Genomic DNA, 18,065 nt, shown 5'->3' on the forward strand with positions numbered 1-18,065 from the left:
TTCCTTTTCTCTACATGTAGTACAAGGTTAGGTTTTCAAAGAATAAAGATATAGTTGGTGTACTTATTAATCTCATCTTGAGGAGAATAGATGTTTAGACTTCTAATATTACGATAGATATGGTTTTGAGTCGATAAAGGATCTGGTAGGCAATACGTTCTCCACCAATGTAAAAAAAAACCCTGTATTTGTGAGTAATATCAGAAGTTGTCCATCCAAAATCATTGGGGTTTCGCGATTGTGTGCAGTACATGCAAAATCAGTAAGGATTTTGCGAATTTTTTGGATTTTCTTCCTTCACTTCAATCTTAATCAGATAATTCAGCAACAAAACCTATACATTAATATCATGGATTGGATTTTTTTTCTTTGCAAATGTTCTATACTTGGTACTCAATCTCATCTCTTAGGTAGATTAACATACTTCTAAAGTTGTGATAGTATGACTTATATGATTTTGAGTTGCTATAGGCGTTAGGTAAGAAGGAGTGTTCTCCACTTTCGCCATGGCTATATCATTTCTTCTCAAGCGGTGATTTGTCCTTCCACTCATGGGATTTGTCATGAGCGTACGCAATCAGCCACGAGTTTTACGATAATTTAAAAATTTTCTTTGTAAATTCAAGTAACCGCTAACCTTCACAAATACAGTCTTTCCAAACAAGTTGGTATATTTGATATTATGGGTTTTGAGATGATATTTTTCCCACACGTGAATTCTTAAAATTGAATGCAGGAATTTCAATTCCCATGCTTGAAATTCAAAATTAGAAATAATGAATTGCAGATTTTCTAACCACAACCTTGGAATAATCGTCATTTATGGCTTGGTGGGAAAAAAAAAATACATGGTGGACTGGAAGAGGATCTCAATGACATAATAAAATCATATAATAGCTCACGTATATGTCAATTAAGACTTTGAATATTGTTTGAAGCCTTTTTAGGGCTAAGTTATGAACTTATAAATGGCGATGTTTGGAGGGCAGTTTTAGCCATGGTTGGGGGATGTGGTTATTGGGAGCGACACCAAGAGGTGGTTTCTTGGCTAGTGGTGAGGGTGGATATGTTTGAACTTTTCAGAGAGCAAAAGGACGTGAGGGACCTTGAAGGAGAATCGGAAGATAAGAGTGTCATTTTTCTCTTTAAATGTAGGCATTTTAAGTATTTTATGGCCATTGATTTGCTTTGCATTAAATCACAGTTAAGCATATTTGGTTATCAATGATAATAATAGGAGCAACAATGCAAAGTTTTTCAATGCATGCATCAACAAATAAAAAATGTGTTATATATGGTCAATTATTACATTCAACTCTTTTACAGCATGTGTAAAATAAACGAATAGAAGTATATTATGGATTATAATGAGGTGTGATTTTATGTGTGATATAATTGACGATGATAGACAATTAGATATATGCGGTAATTGATCCAAAAGTAATGTCAAATATATGCAAATTGGATTATCGGATGTTAAGTTTTAGCTGTGCAGAGAGGTACATAAACAATTATTCAAATTCAAACTGTTCCACTGCAGCACTGTCAATCACCACAACGTATCAAATACGAATTATTACACCTCTCCAACTCACAAAAATCTCAATCCGAACATGCCCAAAATTCGACACACCCCAACCAATCAACCATGGATCACACACCCCTCCACAAACTTCCCCAAAATTTGCACCTTCCCCGTGAATAATCATCATCATAACCGAAAACCAACACCCTTTTTTCCCAAAACTCTCATCTTTGTGCGACGTTTAAGGGGGTGGGTAGTAATCACCGATTCATATGAAATGCTGCTTTCCCATTTCTCTCTTCTTCACTCTTCTTCTCTCTCCTCTGCCTCTTCTTCCGCCCTTTCTCTCTCCTCTCTCGCCCCTCTTCGTCGCTCCCTCCTCCGCCCTCTCCGCCGCCATCCCAACAACCCCATCAAAAGCTTTTCAGTCATGGATTCTCAACAGAGTTCTTCCATTGAACAGGTTACTCAAGATTTGAAGAATCAGAAGCTGACCCATGATAGTAATCGGACCAAATTGAAGCTTGAAGAGCTTAATTGGGATCATTCTTTTGTCCGGGAATTGCCGGCTGATTCTAGGGTTGATAATATCCCTCGCCAGGTTTTTTTTCCTTCTCTAATCTAGTTTCATTTTTCAAGGGATTGTTTCAATTTTGTTTTTATATTTATTTTGCTTGTTTGATTGAAATTTTGGGCATTTGAAGTTTCTTGATGATGTGGGGTTGACGTATTTTGGACAAACTTTAAGTGTGTTTGATTTGGGTTGTTGTTGAATTTGTTGAATGGAGTGTGTTGAAGGAATTGAATGGAGTTTTGTAGAAATGAGATTAATAGATAGTTGAGAACGTTAGTTGTGGATGTGAGCTAGCTTAGTTGGTATAATTGTGGGTCGATAACCAAGACTTGTGATCGAATCCCGTTTACATTAATACCTTTGCGGCATTTGGGTTTGAGTGTATCAAAACCTGCCACAAAGATAGTAATGGGTTTAGATTTTGGACCTAATTGGGTTTACTCGAGCCTTTGCAACTTGAAGAAATGAAGAGGTGCAACTTAGATTGCGGGAATTTGGGAATTGAGAACAAGTTTGGAGCGGGAAGTTGTAGGTGTTTTGTACTTTTTAAGAGTGGGGAAGTTCCTTCAAAAAAAAAAAAAAAAAAAAAAGAAGTGATCATGTTGTGATCAAGTCACGTCTTGAAATGTCCTTTTGTGAAATTAATATCCGACTTGATATACCATCAAACTTTGGAGTTTGCAATTAAGCTGATCACTCACCCATCTTGTTTCTGACCTTGTGGGGGTTTTTTTTTTCCTTTCTTTTTGTTGTTGTTGTTGGGAGTTTCATTGGAGGATGGATATAGGGTAGATAAATTGCTTTTAGTGTTGACGCTCTTTGCTATTGAGCTAATTGAGGGACTAGTTAGTGCTCCTGAATACTACTATGATATAGTATGGATTGCAACCATTCCTAGGGACATGAAGTGATGTTAGAAATCAGCTCAATAAATGGGCTATTCTTGTAAAAGGAGCTTGGAAAGTGGTAAACTAGCTAATGTTGTATTACCATGAAGGAAGTTTTTGTGGATTTATGTAGAAAGATAAACCGTGACAACACATTTCTATGGATATTACATGGTTCTCTAGAACTGGATATTATACTTAAGGTGGAAATATAATAGGTGGAAACAGTCTATTGTGTTCTTGACAACAATGAACAAGTAATATTTTTAATGTGGTGAAGCATGTTTAATAATTATTATTAAATAGAAAAGAGCTCATGTGAGATGAAAGAATTGGGTGGCCTGTTTACAAGCTTTCATATTTTTTCTGACTTTAAGTAAACCTACATTGTGCATTGATCTTAATATTGTTGTGTTGTTGTTGTTGTGTGTATGTGTCTTATGGCTCGCACTGTTTCCTTTCAGGTCTTTCATGCTTGCTATACAAAGGTTTCACCCTCTGTAGAGGTGGATAATCCACAACTTGTTGCATTGTCTGAATCAGTTGCCGAATCTCTTGAGCTAGATCCTAAAGAGTGAGTGTTTATTTACCCCGCTATATGAAGTAAGCATAGTGCATATATTTGGTAATTGGCCTTGATATCATATCTGTTTAAATGCACCTACCCATTCTGTGGGGATAGACTCTTTATATACATTTTCTTCATTTGACCTAACCAATTGACTGAGTTACGAAAGATTTTTTTTCTCTCGCTATTTCAACTGTTGCTAAAAGTACTTATTTCTCATGCTTATTTTTTGATCTCTTGTTGTGTTGATCAGGTTTGAGCGTCCTGATTTTCCGCTAATATTTTCTGGGGCGTCCCCATTTTTTGGATCGTAAGTCAGCTACTTAAGTTGAGTTTTAATTTCTTGTGGATATCCTTTATGGTTGAAACTCTTTTATCTCGGGCTGTTTGCATTCTCCCTGATGAAATATCTTTACAGATTGCCATATGCTCAATGCTATGGTGGCCATCAGTTTGGCACGTGGGCTGGTCAGTTGGGTGATGGTCGGGCAATTACATTGGGCGAGCTTGTGAATTCAAAGAAAGAAAGGTGGGAATTACAACTGAAAGGCGCGGGCAAGACCCCATATAGCCGCTTTGCAGACGGGCTGGCCGTTCTTCGTAGTAGCGTTCGGGAATTCCTTTGCAGTGAAGCAATGCATAGCCTTGGAATCCCCACAACACGTGCCCTTTGTCTTGTAACCACTGGGAAATTTGTCGTCCGAGATATGTTTTACGAGTATGTGCTCGCCAACCATATTCATGACATCCATTTTCATACCAATGCCCCTGGTTTTATTAAAGTTTTTCAATAGTATATCAGCCAGAGTATTCTGTTTCTTATGGAAAGTTTTCCTTGTCTAAATTGTGCTCTTCAAGCAGCTCATAATGCTTTTATTTTGATAGTTATTATGGTCTCTATATCCAATTCTTATTTCTTTCTTGCCCATGTTCTTCAAATTTGCATTATGGGCTAGGAGATGGCTGGTAGGCCCGATTCTGACTATTAATTCATTGTCTGATTATGATCAATCTCTGCTGTATGCAGTGGCAATCCAAAGGAAGAACCTGGTGCAATTGTTTGTAGAGTTGCTCCTTCCTTTTTGCGTTTCGGTTCATACCAGTTACATGCTGCTAGAGGGAAAGAAGATCTTGATATCGTTCGGCGTCTTGCGGATTATGCTATCAAGCATCACTTCCCCCATATCGAGAATATGAATAAGAGTGAAAGTTTATCTTTTAACACAGGCTTTGATGACCAGTCTGTTGTGGATCTCAGCTCTAATAAATATGCAGGTTGGAATTTGTTCTGGTGCATCTTTGTTCTAGTTAATGAAAAACATGCCTTTGTTAGCCAGGCTAGGTTAATAATAGCTATCTTGGCCAGGCTTTTTAAACTACTGCTTATATGGGCTGTGGTGTGGTGCTTCTTGTGCATGTTGTTCCATCTTTAATACCTCATGACAGACTAATATGATGATAGCTCACACATCGATATATGTGCAATGTCTTGTTAAATTATGGTATTATTGTTGTTTTTCTGTAGTTATCCTCCTGTTTGACGAATATGCAAGAATTTCATTGAAGAATCTTATGTCTTATGACTCTAGAATAATTATTTCTTCTGCCCGAAAAGTACAAATGATACTGTTATTTCCCTTTTCCATTGAATTTTGTTGAACTGACTTATTGAGAAGCTTTATTCTTGCAATAATTTTACCATTACTCTGTGAATCTCATGCTTGATGCTGCCATAGTTTTTCTTACTCTTTGGGATTTAGTTATTTAGATGATCGAACCTCTATGCAGAAGCTCAACCATGCAAAATCCTTATACAGCAAAAATAAAAATAAAAATAAAAATGCTGATGTTTTAAAAAGGAAACTGATATTTTTTGCCTGTTCCTTTTTCTTTGAGTGGATTCAGCTTGGGCAGTTGAAGTTGCTGAGCGTACTGCTTCATTGGTTGCTGGCTGGCAGGGGGTTGGTTTCACACATGGTGTGCTGAACACTGACAATATGAGCATATTGGGTCTTACAATTGATTATGGCCCCTTCGGTTTCTTAGATGCTTTTGATCCAAGTTATACACCAAACACAACTGATCTTCCTGGTCGAAGATATTGCTTTGCAAATCAGCCTGATATAGGCTTGTGGAACATTGCACAGTTTGCTGCTACCTTACAAGCAGCTAATTTGCTTCAGGACAATGAGGCTAATTACGTCATGGAAAGGTACTTTTTGTTTTGCGATTGTACTCTGAACACTGCTATGGTGGTGGCTAAACTAACTGAGGAATATTGTGTATAAATAATTTTCGGCAGATATGGAACTAAATTCATGGATTACTATCAAGCTATCATGATCAAAAAACTTGGACTGTCCAAGTACAACAAAGATTTGATCAGCAAACTTCTCAACAACATGGCTGTTGATAAAGTTGATTACACAAACTTCTTTCGGCTACTTTCCAATGTAAAAGCTGACCCTAGCATTCCAGACACCCAAATATTGACCCCCCTGAAGGCTGTTCTGCTAGATATTGGTCAGGAACGCAGGGAGGCATGGACCAGCTGGATGAAATGCTATACGCAGGAGGTATTGATTCCACACTACTGCATTTTCTATCTTGTTCCTTTATCTTCTGAATCTCTTTTGTCATACTCATAGATCTAAATCATGTTATTGATCATTTTTTGGGTGGTTTGGGGGGGGGGGGGGCGGCGGTGGTGGTGGGGGTGGGGGTGAGAGTGGGGAGGGAGGCAAGCATGATCGGCTGAAGTGGTGATACCACTGGCTTCCACATTCCAGTCCTGGCATGGTTTCCTTTTTCACTGTAAATCTGCATTTCTGATTTCGTTAACGTTGATATTTCTAAATATAAAAAATTGTACATATCTGGGTGTGACAACCGTGGATGGCCAAGTGGTAATTGTGCTATACTATTGCCCTCCACATCCTGGACTCAGTCTCAGGATGGACACTTTGTAGTTTGTACCCTCCTCCATAACTGCTACCCCTGACTTACTTAGATAGGATACAGTGTTATGCTGCTTCTACTTTTTGATCCTTATTTTGAGGAGCATGAATTGTAATTCTATTTCTTTGCCGTGTAGCTAACAACCAAGTCTAAGGTTTTATGGTATTATCTTTGTATATAGTACGTATGCCTAGTCCCTACTTAGGACATAGTGGATTTATGTATTGATTAGATGTTCTCTGTCTCCCTCTCAGCTGGTTTCTAGTGGAGTTCCTGACGAGGAGAGGAAGGTTGCTATGGATTCTGTCAATCCAAAGTATATCCTGCGGAATTATTTATGCCAAAGTGCCATTGATGCAGCAGAGCAAGGGGACTTTGAAGAGGTACGCAGGCTGCTAAAAGTCATGGAACACCCGTATGATGAGCAACCCGGGATGGAGAAATATGCTCGCTTACCTCCAGCTTGGGCTTATCGACCTGGTGTCTGTATGCTCTCCTGTTCTTCTTGATTGGCTGAAAGTCTCACCGTGAAATGACGAGTTTATGCAGGAGAGTGCAGGGTTACATTCTGTACATAAATAGTAGTCGTGTTCTTTATTTTCTCTATATATTAGATAAAATTTTCTATATCTTAGTTGCTTAGCTTTTTTCCTTTTCTTTTACAACCTGAAATATGATTTGCAGTTGAGAAAATTGCACACCTTTGTTGTTGTGATAGTCATTGTAATATCCTCAGCAATATTGCTTTACAATAGTTTACAATTACATTCCAATTTAGTTTTCTGCCTTTGTTAACTTTCGCGGATACTCTCCTTCTCCTTCTCCCCGTTCCCCCCCCTCCTCTTCTAATGGTACAATACTACAATGTGTTTTTTTAGGATGATGAGAAATTGTTGCCTTTCCTAATTTTGTATTGGTTTATGACTAGGAGTTCCAATGTGCCAACACCTAACATTTTTTAATTGATAATAATTATAATTTTTTATATATGAGGATTTGTTATGTCACAAGTCATGGCAATCAATTCCAGATAGAAGTATCTATTGAATAAAGATTATATGATCACTTGTGTTATTGCGATGTGGTTGTGTAAAAGATGTCAAAAGTGTGTTATATGTAACATGTGTGCTTGAATTAGGGCACACTATTTTGCTTAGCTACATCTATCCGTGTTAATCAAACTTGAGAATTTATAATTCTTATTTGACACAATAACACAAATTTATGTTTAAGACATTAAAATCATTTTATACACTTTACAACTTTCTCTTAATTGCGTTCTTTGAAAATTAAAATAGAGAATACAAGTAAGGCCCTGTTCACTTCACCTTTAAAAAATAATATTAAGTAAAAATAATTTCAAAAGAAAAAAAATATAATAGAATATCAGTAAAAAAAGATAATTTCACTTCAGCAAAAATAATTTCAGTTAAGTAAAATTAATTTCAATTCTGTAAAAAAATTTAAATTCAGCAAAAATAATTTCAGTTGAGCAGGGCCTAACATTTGCAATATCTGGATTTAAGAGGTCAGATCAACCTTTTACACCCAAATAAAAATCGACAGTTTTAGCAGTCCTGAAATTATCGAGCGAAACCCGAACTTCATATGACACAATACGAATGAAACCAAACCAAACCCAGTCCAACTAGATTATGTTATGATATTGTGCATTTACTCTCCGGCAACCATTGACCATTCATCCACCATATTGCGATCATCAATATTTCTTTCACCATTATAATTTGCATTCTTAGTTTCCATGATTTGCATTCCTCCAAAATGAAGATTTGAAGTCAATAGTTTGGTTTGTTGGCGGCAAGAAGTACCAAATTATCGAATTCCAAAGTTTCTTTTTTTAAGGTAGTCAATGGGTGTCTTATTTTCTTTAGAATTCAGGTTGATTTTTCCATTTCTACTCAATTTTGTTTTCTCAGATTTTAAGGCTCAATTTTTTCTCATGGAAGAAATTATATGGAATTTAGGTCGATTTAGGAAAAAAAAAAACCATAATTTATTAAGTAAATGTCATATGTTTCTGGGTTATTGAATCTTAGGGTTCTTATAAATTGCGCTAATTTGTTGTTTATGAGATGACAAAGAAGGTTGTTTGATCTTGAATTAGTAGTTGGGATGATAGAAAATCCATGATTAATTTATATTTTGGAAACAAAATTCTCTACTTCATTTCTAACCAAATACTCCCCATTGTTAAGGTAAGCTATTTGTGTATGATTTCATTAAATTTAGTCTTTTTTGTTGCTTAATTGTTGAATGTTGTTTCAAAATTTCAATTTGATGAGCACTATCATAGGTTTCTTGCAGTAGTTGGTATTGGAATTCGAAAATTTCAACCAGTAGTGTTTCATTGGTATTGTACAGATTTACCGGTAGTATATCCTTGGTATCGGAAATTCTAACCGATTTATACTGGAATGCCAGGAGTGATGAATTTGGGATTTTAAGTTCTATGTTTACAGGATGTTCTATGTCAAATTCCACATTAATCGGCTTAAGGTTAATGGGATTTAAATTTGTCTTTGTTTCACAGGGAATGGGAGTTCGCCGGTGTCTTGAAGTGTGGAAGCTGGGCACTGTTAATTACTTGAATGCACTTAAGCTGCAGGAGAAGTTGGTTTCTGATAGAAAAGCTCAAAAGATAACAAATACTCTTCTTTCATTGCAACATCCTCCTACATATACACTCGGAAAGCGTAGAACAGATCATAATTTGCTAGTTCCCGAGCCTGAGTTGGTACATATGGGAGCTGAGCTACATTACACTCAAAGGGGAGGGGACATAACATTTCATGGTCCACATCAAGTCATATTATATCCGATCATATCTCTTCGTGATATTGGAGTTGGTGCTCGGAGTTATGTGGAAAAACTTGAGCAAACGATGATTGATCTTGCATCCATGTATGGAGTCGAAGCTCACCCTGGACACAAAGGTGAAACTGGGGTTTGGGTCGAAGATAGAAAGATTGGTGCAATTGGTGTTCGTATTCAATCTGGGATTACATCTCATGGTTTGGCATTCAACATTGATCCTGATATGAACTATTTCAAACATATCGTCCCCTGTGGGATTTCAGATAAGGAAGTTACATCCTTAAAAAGAGAGACAAATATGGAACTTCCTGCTGAAGAAGTGATTCAGGAGCAGTTGATACATTGTTTTGCTAGACAATTTGATTTTAGTCCAGTTTTGTTAGATTCTTAGATAAAAGCAACATTTAATGAATTTTGTATTTCCCCGTTGATCTAACTCTTAAATTTTCCCGTACATCATACACCTACAGTTTTCATTATCTGAGACATAGCTCTTTAGCTTTTTGAAATGGCCATCCCTACAAAAGTGATAAAAAGGGGACAAAAACAGGGGAAAAAAAAAGGGAAATGTCTTATACTTCCTGAAACTATGTATTGTGGTGATTCATGGTAAACATTGTTAGCGGATCTGGTGACAATATCTGGTATTACATGGTTCCAGGTTGATGGATGGGATCAGAAGTCTCAAAGTGGAAAGAGGTTTTGTGCAAGTTTACTTCTACTTGGTTGCCTATGACAGTGTAAAACATAATTGTTGCAGTAGTTCAGTAAATATTACAGTAGTTATATCTAATGTAATTAATGTAATAGATCAAATAAAATTACTTAAGGAGCTTTCTTGCACCATTTAATTTACATAGAATTTGGTATTGCACTAGGACTAGTCAAAGTCATGCTCATAATAAAACATGTTGGTTTATATTATGGCAACAAAGTATGGGAGTGATGAAAAATATATATTTTTCTCACATATATTATAAGGCTCCCATATTCTTCAAGCTTGAATTTTAGTTTTTTGTATTACTTAAGATATATTGGATGACAAAGCTATGAAAGTACCTTATAATAATTGTATAAATCTATTTTTGGTATCATGATTCATTGTATAAGAAAGAAATTAACAGTCAAAACTCAACTTCAAAAGCGTAGTTGTAGTTGTCTTGTACTGAATTTTTTGTTAACGGAATATTTTATAATTTGTTCACATGTTGATGTGTATTTTACTCCCATAATGTCTTGCTACTATATCTGCAAAACTTTTCATTTAAATCCATGATGAGTTTTGTCATAATGTCTGGACTGTGCTGTACGGAGACCCCATTGCCAGTTGTTTTTACTTATTTTGAGAGACGAACCACAAGCTCTTGCTGGTATGGGTGCACGGGGGTGCCTATTGCTCTTGCCTTCAAGTAGCATGAATAAAGAAATAGAAAAGGAGCTTTTAAATGAATAAATGGGATTAATCATGTAGTACAGATGAATATCTGATCCACTCCCTCATTAACATGCTTATACCAGCTACTGTGAGAATGAAAGAGACTTAGAGGCTTTGGTTTGGTTGGAGAACTATAAAGGGTTCTCCGTTATACTTAGTATTATTCGGCTGTTTTTGACGGAGGGAATATTATTTTTGGGGGTATGGACTATGGAGATTATTCATTTTTCTTTTTTCTTCTCTGAAGACAGAACATTGGAAAACAGCAGTCAGAAACTACAGTTAAGAATTTGTTACTCTTCTGTAGAAGCGTGCTTTCCCAGCTAACCTTGGCTGTTTATGATGTTCTTAAGAGATACTGGAAGAGATTAAGCATTTAAATATGGCAAAGGGGACACAAAACTGAGAGAACTGACTAATGTCATGTGGTCAGTCACATGAGGCATGTCTGTTTAAAATTTTGAAAATTCAGGCAATCAAACATATATAATGCCTGTCAATTCATTATCACATGATTAGCAGCTTCTGAGCTCTGAATCCTACAAAATTTTAAGGAATGATCTTATGATGATGCTTTATAAACTTTGATATTTACCGGACCTGAGTTTCAGAACAAGCTTGTAAAACTGTAAAATCTTAACTGCTGTATATTTCTGTTTGAACTAAGTTGCATCTGTATCATTCTGTTTAACTTGTAAATTAGTCGTTACACCTTAGTTGCTAGTGCTGCATCTTTCTATGTACGGAGTGGGTGGAAATTGAGGAGTTAAAAAAATCTTTAGTTAAATGAGTAGGTGTCGCGATTATAATAATGTGTGTATCTAATATCTTGAGTTTCTTGACCTGGTTGGTTTTTTGTGGAACAGGAAGCATAACCAAATACTTTGCCCGTATCTGCAGTGTATATTTTACATGGATAAATGGTTATTAAAATACTGAAGTGGCTTCTAATTTTAAATTTTTTTTTTAATATCCTGCCAATGTTTCTTGGTCAGGCATAGACCTCATGTCAGAAAGTTACATGGCTATATTCCTCACCTTGAAGGCAGAACCTGAGAAAAATCACATTTCATTTGATACATGTAGCTTGCTATTTCTTCTGAACTGAAAAAGTGAAAAACTATGAAAATTGCTCGAAGAATTTTGTCGGTCTTAGTTATTTTTATTCTCATTCATTGTGCCGTGGGTTCTTTCTTCACTCTGCAGTACCACCAAGGAATGATTCGCACAAGGGAAAGAAGTCATCCAAGAAAACTGCTTGCTTCATTTTCACAAAATATTTCAGATTCAAACCAGTTGAATGAAGCAGCAAAGAGGCCTGCACAAGCTTTCTTGCCGACCAGTTTGAGGACGGCGCCATTTACTGGTTCAAATCCTACAACGAATAAGTTTCCTTGTCAGTGTTAGTCTTCAGATCAGTATAGGAAAGGGTAGTTAAATTTTAGTTCTTTCTACTTTTTTGCAGGTCTCTGCATCCATTTCCCTGTCAGCATGATACAGAGGAAATGGACCATTGCAGAGATTTTTCTTTAGACCCCTTGCCTTCCGAGGTCTTTTTAAAAATGAGATCAGTGGAAGTGTAATTATAATACTACTTTAATTAAAGAATTCTCAATCATATGTGCAGGAGTGTTGGTTTTAATGGTGATTTGTAAGTGTAGTTTGATCACTTTGTTGCGAAAGAGATCTGATCTGATTTTTTTAATGACGCTTAATTTGTTGTACCTCATAATTTACAATTTTTTCTGTACATTTACATTTACATTGATTGCTTGACATTTGATATATACTGTGCTGCTTATGGAGAAGGGAATAAAAACCAGAAAAATTGATTGAACTCGAAATATTGAGCCAAGATCTTATGTATGCACGATTAATGATTTGTTACTCTGATGTGATTTTTTTGACAGCAAAAGCAGTACTGTTTGCCTGTTTGGTTTCTTATTTACTTAGTTACTGATAATTTTAGTTTCCTCTTAAATATAAAAGTATTTTCACCATGGGGTAATATGCTCTCATCCTCTGTTTTTCTTATGTAAGCTCATCCTCTGTTTTTTGTATGCAAGCCTATTCTCTGTTTCTCATATATGTAAGGTTTTATGTCTTCAAAATTTGTTAAATAACATAAATATCAGTATTTATCTTTTTGTGTGCAGTATAAATTCCTCTGATTTACTCAGTCTATTCGGATCAGATAGTAGAATTGGACAGAAAACAGAGAATAAGAGTGGGATTAAGTTAAACGGAGATGAAATTTGTGAAAGAGAGACGTTGCCACTCGATCCTGGTGTACTACCTGCATGAACAAAGGTATTCTACTTCTGTTAGAATTTTCTTAACTTAGTTTTGCCAAAATATAGTAGGCAAAATAATAAATATTTGATTCAATGGAACTGTGTAATAGTTTGGCTTATTGGTGAGGGGTGATGTAAGCGATGCACAATTAGCTGTAAGAAGAAACTAATAAAGCTTAGTTAGGCTACCCATTTATTGCACAATTAGTTGCTTGAAGAGGAAAGAAATCCATTAGTTTATGATAATATATAAAGAGATTAGCAAGAAAAAATCACAATGGATATTATTGAGTGTTTCTGTTAGCTTTGTTTATGTTTTGGGAGAGAACAAGCCTCTCGAAAGCTTGTATTATCTTTTACTTTCTGTAATTTCCAGTTTCTAATACAAATGTCCATCTTCTTCTTCCTTGAGAGAGAGAGAGAGAGAGAGAGAAGGGGGGGGGGGGGGGTGCGGGTTTGGTTGTACGCAGGTCTACGACTATACCCTTGCATTAACAGAGGTTGTTCTAGTTGTTCCTTAGTTTTATGCACACAGTAAGTGTACATTTATTTTCAGAATTCTGTTAGGAAACATAAAAAATATAATGAATCTTTTAATTTGGTCTATTATGTTTCAACGTCTAAGAATGGATGAATCTCTTACTCTTTCAAATTTGAACCAAGAATTACATGTGGACATTGCAAAATCAGCCTAGTATGTTTATAAGTAAATTTTATTTAGTTTGATTATAATAATTAATAGCCATGTTTTGGAAAATTATCCTGTCAAAAAGCAGTGGGGGAAAAAAAATTAAGAAAAAAAAAAAAAAATCACATTTAAGGATTATTTCCTTATGCAGAAGCTATCTCCTGATTTGCATATCAAAGATATGCCTGCTAGATATGGAAGTATATCAGCTGCTTGATTCTTCCGTTCACATTTCTCAAATTATTATGATACAGAATAGATTGGATTCAAAGGAGAAAAAAAAAAAAAAAAAAATTTATATATAAATTATGTTACTAGGAATTGACCATTCTATATAATTACTGCATGTGTTTTGTCCAAAATGAAGTGTTAAGCGTCCATGCTTGTGTCATAGTCTGAGTTATAGAGCAGGCAAATTTTTAATTTTGTTTAGCCACCCTTGCCTTCTTGACTAATTGTCACAGAATGATGTACAAAATGCAGTTAAAGTGTCAAAAGCTGATCCTTCATAACCACAGCACTGTGACAGAAGGAGGGGAGCCAGAGAGGCCGCCCCAGGGTCTTATCCCCGATCTTAACCTTCCCCCAGCCTGTAACCAACAGTTAAACATCTCAGAGGATTCCGTTGATGTACTCAAGTAAGTTCTACTCTCTCTTACCTTTATGTGAAACGGCAAGGTTGAAGATGAGAACTTAAACGTTAAGATCTTATCTATCCACCATAAAGAGACAAATAATTTAGTCATTGTGTTATTTTTGATAGGAAGCTTAACTCTCATGAGCTCACAGTCAATGCATCAAATTCTAAGGTTTCTTCTTATTCAGGTATGCCGGTTTTACTGTTAATATAGATACCTTGTTATGCATGTTGATCTATTTAGATGGTAATCTTTGATTTCCAACTTTTGATTTGAGATCAGCCTTTGATTATATCTCCTAGCAAAATCTCATAATCGATGACTAGATATTTTATTTTGCTATCAATTTTACAAATCCATTTTAGCTGGATTTATTAGCCCAAAAGCATAAATTTTAATTTGGTGTTTGTTGAAAATTTGAGAAATTCTGATTAAATTAAACGAGGAAGAAAACATGCATTATCTACTTATATAGTGTGGCAGAATATCCCCCTCAAAAATTAAGTGAAAAATTAATCTAATGTGGTTGAATCTGTAATATGTTAATGGGATAATATGTTGTATGGAGTAGTTCTATCCTTTAAAAATAGTTACTGAAGGCTCTGAATGAGATTACAATGGCAAGGAAATGGGAATCATCTATTTAGCTTCATATTTCTGAAACATTTATTTTTAAACCAATACATTGGCTTAGAAAATAGTTTTTTTTTTTTTTTCATGATTTTCTCGGTGGATGAAGCATACTGAATTCATTCATGTTGACGTTCACAAAATTTTCTGTGACTTTATTACAGAGAAGCTACTTCCATTCAACAAGCGGAAGAGTCAGTATTATGTTTATCAGGAAGAAAGGGGAAGTGTTGTACCTACAATTCAAAAGAACGGCTGTCCTGGAGGTGTGATGAAGAGACAAAAATATAGGAGCTTACAAAGTATTTACCGCAGGACTAGGCCAATTTCTTCTGTTTGAGAGTGATGGTAAGAGGATGATCTGATGTTTTCTAAAACAATGTGACAGAAAATTTATAACAGTTGGTTTTCTGTTTGTTAGATTCATCCAATAACTTATCTTGCTTATCAAACTTAATAGCAGTATAGCCATAGTTATATTGCTAGATTTGTACTCCGTTGCTGAAATGCTTTCGTTAGACGTAGTACTCGTATATTTTATCATTATAATTTTTGAGATATTCTTAATTTAAATTTGACTGTCAAAAGAGAAATCAATACAGATTAGCTCTTCTGTGTTAGAGGTGAATAATGGGCATGAAGAGGGTAGATTAAACATTGATTCTCACTTGTTTTATTGAGGTGGTTGCTTTAGTTCTTCGTAAGTTGCAAATTTGTGCCAAATTTAATTAAAAGGATATTAAATAGAAAAAACGAAGTCAACTATTTTTTGGCATGTAGAGTGTTACCTAGTTTGCCTGTATGCACTAAGTAGTCCTACTTGGTCTAATGGTAACCGGTAAGAATTCTCTCTCACATAAATAGACCAATTTGGAGGTTTTAGTATCCGATGTCAAAAATTGGGAGTGTAGGGGATGCATCCTGGGTTCATAAAATGTTGTTAAGAACTATATACGAACATTAGTCGGTTACACATATGCATGTGGTGGCCTTTGAGCCAATGAAAGGAGGCATATACATAAACAACTAAATTGACTAATGTTCTTTGGAACAATATATAAATGACCAATAATATGTCACACAAAGTCCCATGATGAGGAATGAAGGGAGGCGTAAGTTGTTAATGGCTAAATTGACAATTTAAAGGCAAAGTGGATGATTTCAACCACCCAAAGTGCCTCCTAAGATGTTGTGAGGTCCATGTGAAGCATCCCAACCTTTTTCTTTTAGGGTCCGAAAAAGTTGAAAATTGTCCAAAACCAAAGGCTATAATCCACACTTTCAATTCAATTTTTGGAAAATTTTCCAAAATTTGAAATAAATGCGTTCGTGAACTACTTGCGAACAAGTTCAGTTAAAGCTTGATCAAAACTCGTTTGTTAAGCTAACAAACAAGCCTGAACAAAAATCTTAACCTCGTCAAATAAATGAACAAAGCTCGAACAACATCATGTTCGACTCGGTAATGTTCATGAACAACTCGTTTAAGTCCATTTATAAGTTTTTTTAATATCCGATTAAAACTTGGACAATTTATATATCTTTTATTCATGCATATTTGTAAAAAAGTACTAATTATTTCATCATGTAAAGGCATGAAGACTCCGTTGTGTTAAAATTTAAAAGAAAACATTTTTTAATAACAAATTAGGGCTCGTTTATTTAGTCAAGCCCGATTTAATCCTGTTCAAGCTCGAACTTAAACTCGAAATGCAAACGAGTACATTTGTGAACGAAGCTCGAACAAGCCAAATTCTTAACAAGCCCAGCTCGAACAAGATTTTTAAAAGCTCGAGATAGTTCGAACACAAATAATTCTTATCAAGCTTAGCTCGAACAGACTGAAACTCGACTTGGCCCGCATCGTTTGTAGCCCTACTCCTGTCGTCATATAAGCTGGTTTGAAACCATAACAAAATTTGGATAAAGTCAAGAGAATGAATTTAGTTCATTTATTCAAGATTATGTTTAATTGATAGTGACGAGTTGCAAGAAATGATTCTAAATTTCTAATAATCAATCACCAACTTAATTATGAGGTTGATTACTATTCCCAAATTTAATAATCAATCACCAACTTTATTATGAGGTTGATTATTATTCCCAAATTTATTACCGTAACAATACATTATGCATTTTTTTTTTTTTTTTTTTTTTTTTTTTTACTCCATATTATTGTACTTTATTTGTGTTGTGTTTTTTACTTAACACCAATCAATATTGACTTTGGTTTGATTGTTTATATAACTAGATTAGCTCCCGTGCGATGCACGGATATAGCAAAAAGAATTTATAATTGTGCACATTTTCAAGTCATATTATCACTCAAAATATGTAAAATCTTGGTATTAACATAAGAGAAGCTATTGCCGCACACAAATTTCCGTGTGGCTGGCTTGGCTGATATATTTTACTTGTTGGCTGATATGTTTCATGTGTTGACTGATATGTTTCATTTGTTGGCTGATATGGTTTTTGTGTTGGCTAATATATTCCTTTTATTGGCTGATAGATTTTTTTTTTTGGCTCATATCAGACATCATTTGGCTCATATGTTTCTTCAGTTGGCTGATATATTTATTTTGTTGGCTGATATCTATATTTTAATGTTTGCTTATATGTTTCATTTTGTTAGCTTATATGTTTATTTTGTTGGCTTACCTGTTGTTTTTGTTTGCTGATTTCATCCTTTTGTTGACTGATATGCTTCATAAGTTGGTCGATATGTTCCGTCTCTTAGCTGATAAGTACCTTTCGTTGGCTGATATATTTCTCTTGTTGGCTGATATGTATCTTTTGTTGGCTGATAGGTTCTTTTTGTTGGCTGATACGTTTTTATTAATGTTTGATATGTCCCTAATATTGACTGATATCAAACATCAATTGAGTAATATGATATTTTTATTGGCTGATATGCATCATTTGTTGTCTAATATGATTAACATCTATATACACTATTTTTATTTCCTTCTCTCTCCTCTTTCCCCTCTTCCTCTCTTTCTTTCTCTCTCTTTCACATGAGAATGGGGACAA

The 18,065-nt window shown here is 35.2% G+C and overlaps 3 protein-coding genes across 3 annotated transcripts; all 3 read left to right on the forward strand.

The window, feature by feature from the left end:
* The first annotated feature begins 1,604 nt into the window (after positions 1 to 1,604).
* Positions 1,605 to 7,311, forward strand: LOC110736141 (UPF0061 protein azo1574-like). Its single transcript, XM_021916295.1, has 8 exons — positions 1,605 to 2,126; positions 3,451 to 3,560; positions 3,808 to 3,864; positions 3,973 to 4,272; positions 4,582 to 4,829; positions 5,460 to 5,766; positions 5,857 to 6,130; positions 6,767 to 7,311. The coding sequence occupies exons 1-8, from the start codon at positions 1,614 to 1,616 to the stop codon at positions 7,019 to 7,021; spliced, it is 2,064 nt and encodes a 687-aa protein (XP_021771987.1). The 5' UTR covers positions 1,605 to 1,613; the 3' UTR covers positions 7,022 to 7,311.
* Positions 7,312 to 7,967: 656 nt separating this feature from the next.
* Positions 7,968 to 10,327, forward strand: LOC110736142 (octanoyltransferase-like). Its single transcript, XM_021916296.1, has 2 exons — positions 7,968 to 8,375; positions 9,064 to 10,327. Exon 2 carries the CDS (start codon positions 9,067 to 9,069, stop codon positions 9,736 to 9,738), a length of 672 nt encoding a protein of 223 aa, XP_021771988.1. The 5' UTR covers positions 7,968 to 8,375; positions 9,064 to 9,066; the 3' UTR covers positions 9,739 to 10,327.
* A 3,337-nt stretch (positions 10,328 to 13,664) lies between these two features.
* On the forward strand, positions 13,665 to 15,591 carry LOC110735996. Its single transcript, XM_021916161.1, has 3 exons — positions 13,665 to 14,402; positions 14,528 to 14,589; positions 15,197 to 15,591. Exons 1-3 carry the CDS (start codon positions 14,230 to 14,232, stop codon positions 15,370 to 15,372), a joined length of 411 nt encoding a protein of 136 aa, XP_021771853.1. The 5' UTR covers positions 13,665 to 14,229; the 3' UTR covers positions 15,373 to 15,591.
* Positions 15,592 to 18,065: the final 2,474 nt, after the last annotated feature.

Source organism: Chenopodium quinoa, unplaced genomic scaffold (genome assembly GCF_001683475.1).
Source record: "Chenopodium quinoa cultivar QQ74 unplaced genomic scaffold, ASM168347v1, whole genome shotgun sequence".
NCBI lineage: Eukaryota > Viridiplantae > Streptophyta > Magnoliopsida > Caryophyllales > Amaranthaceae > Chenopodium > Chenopodium quinoa.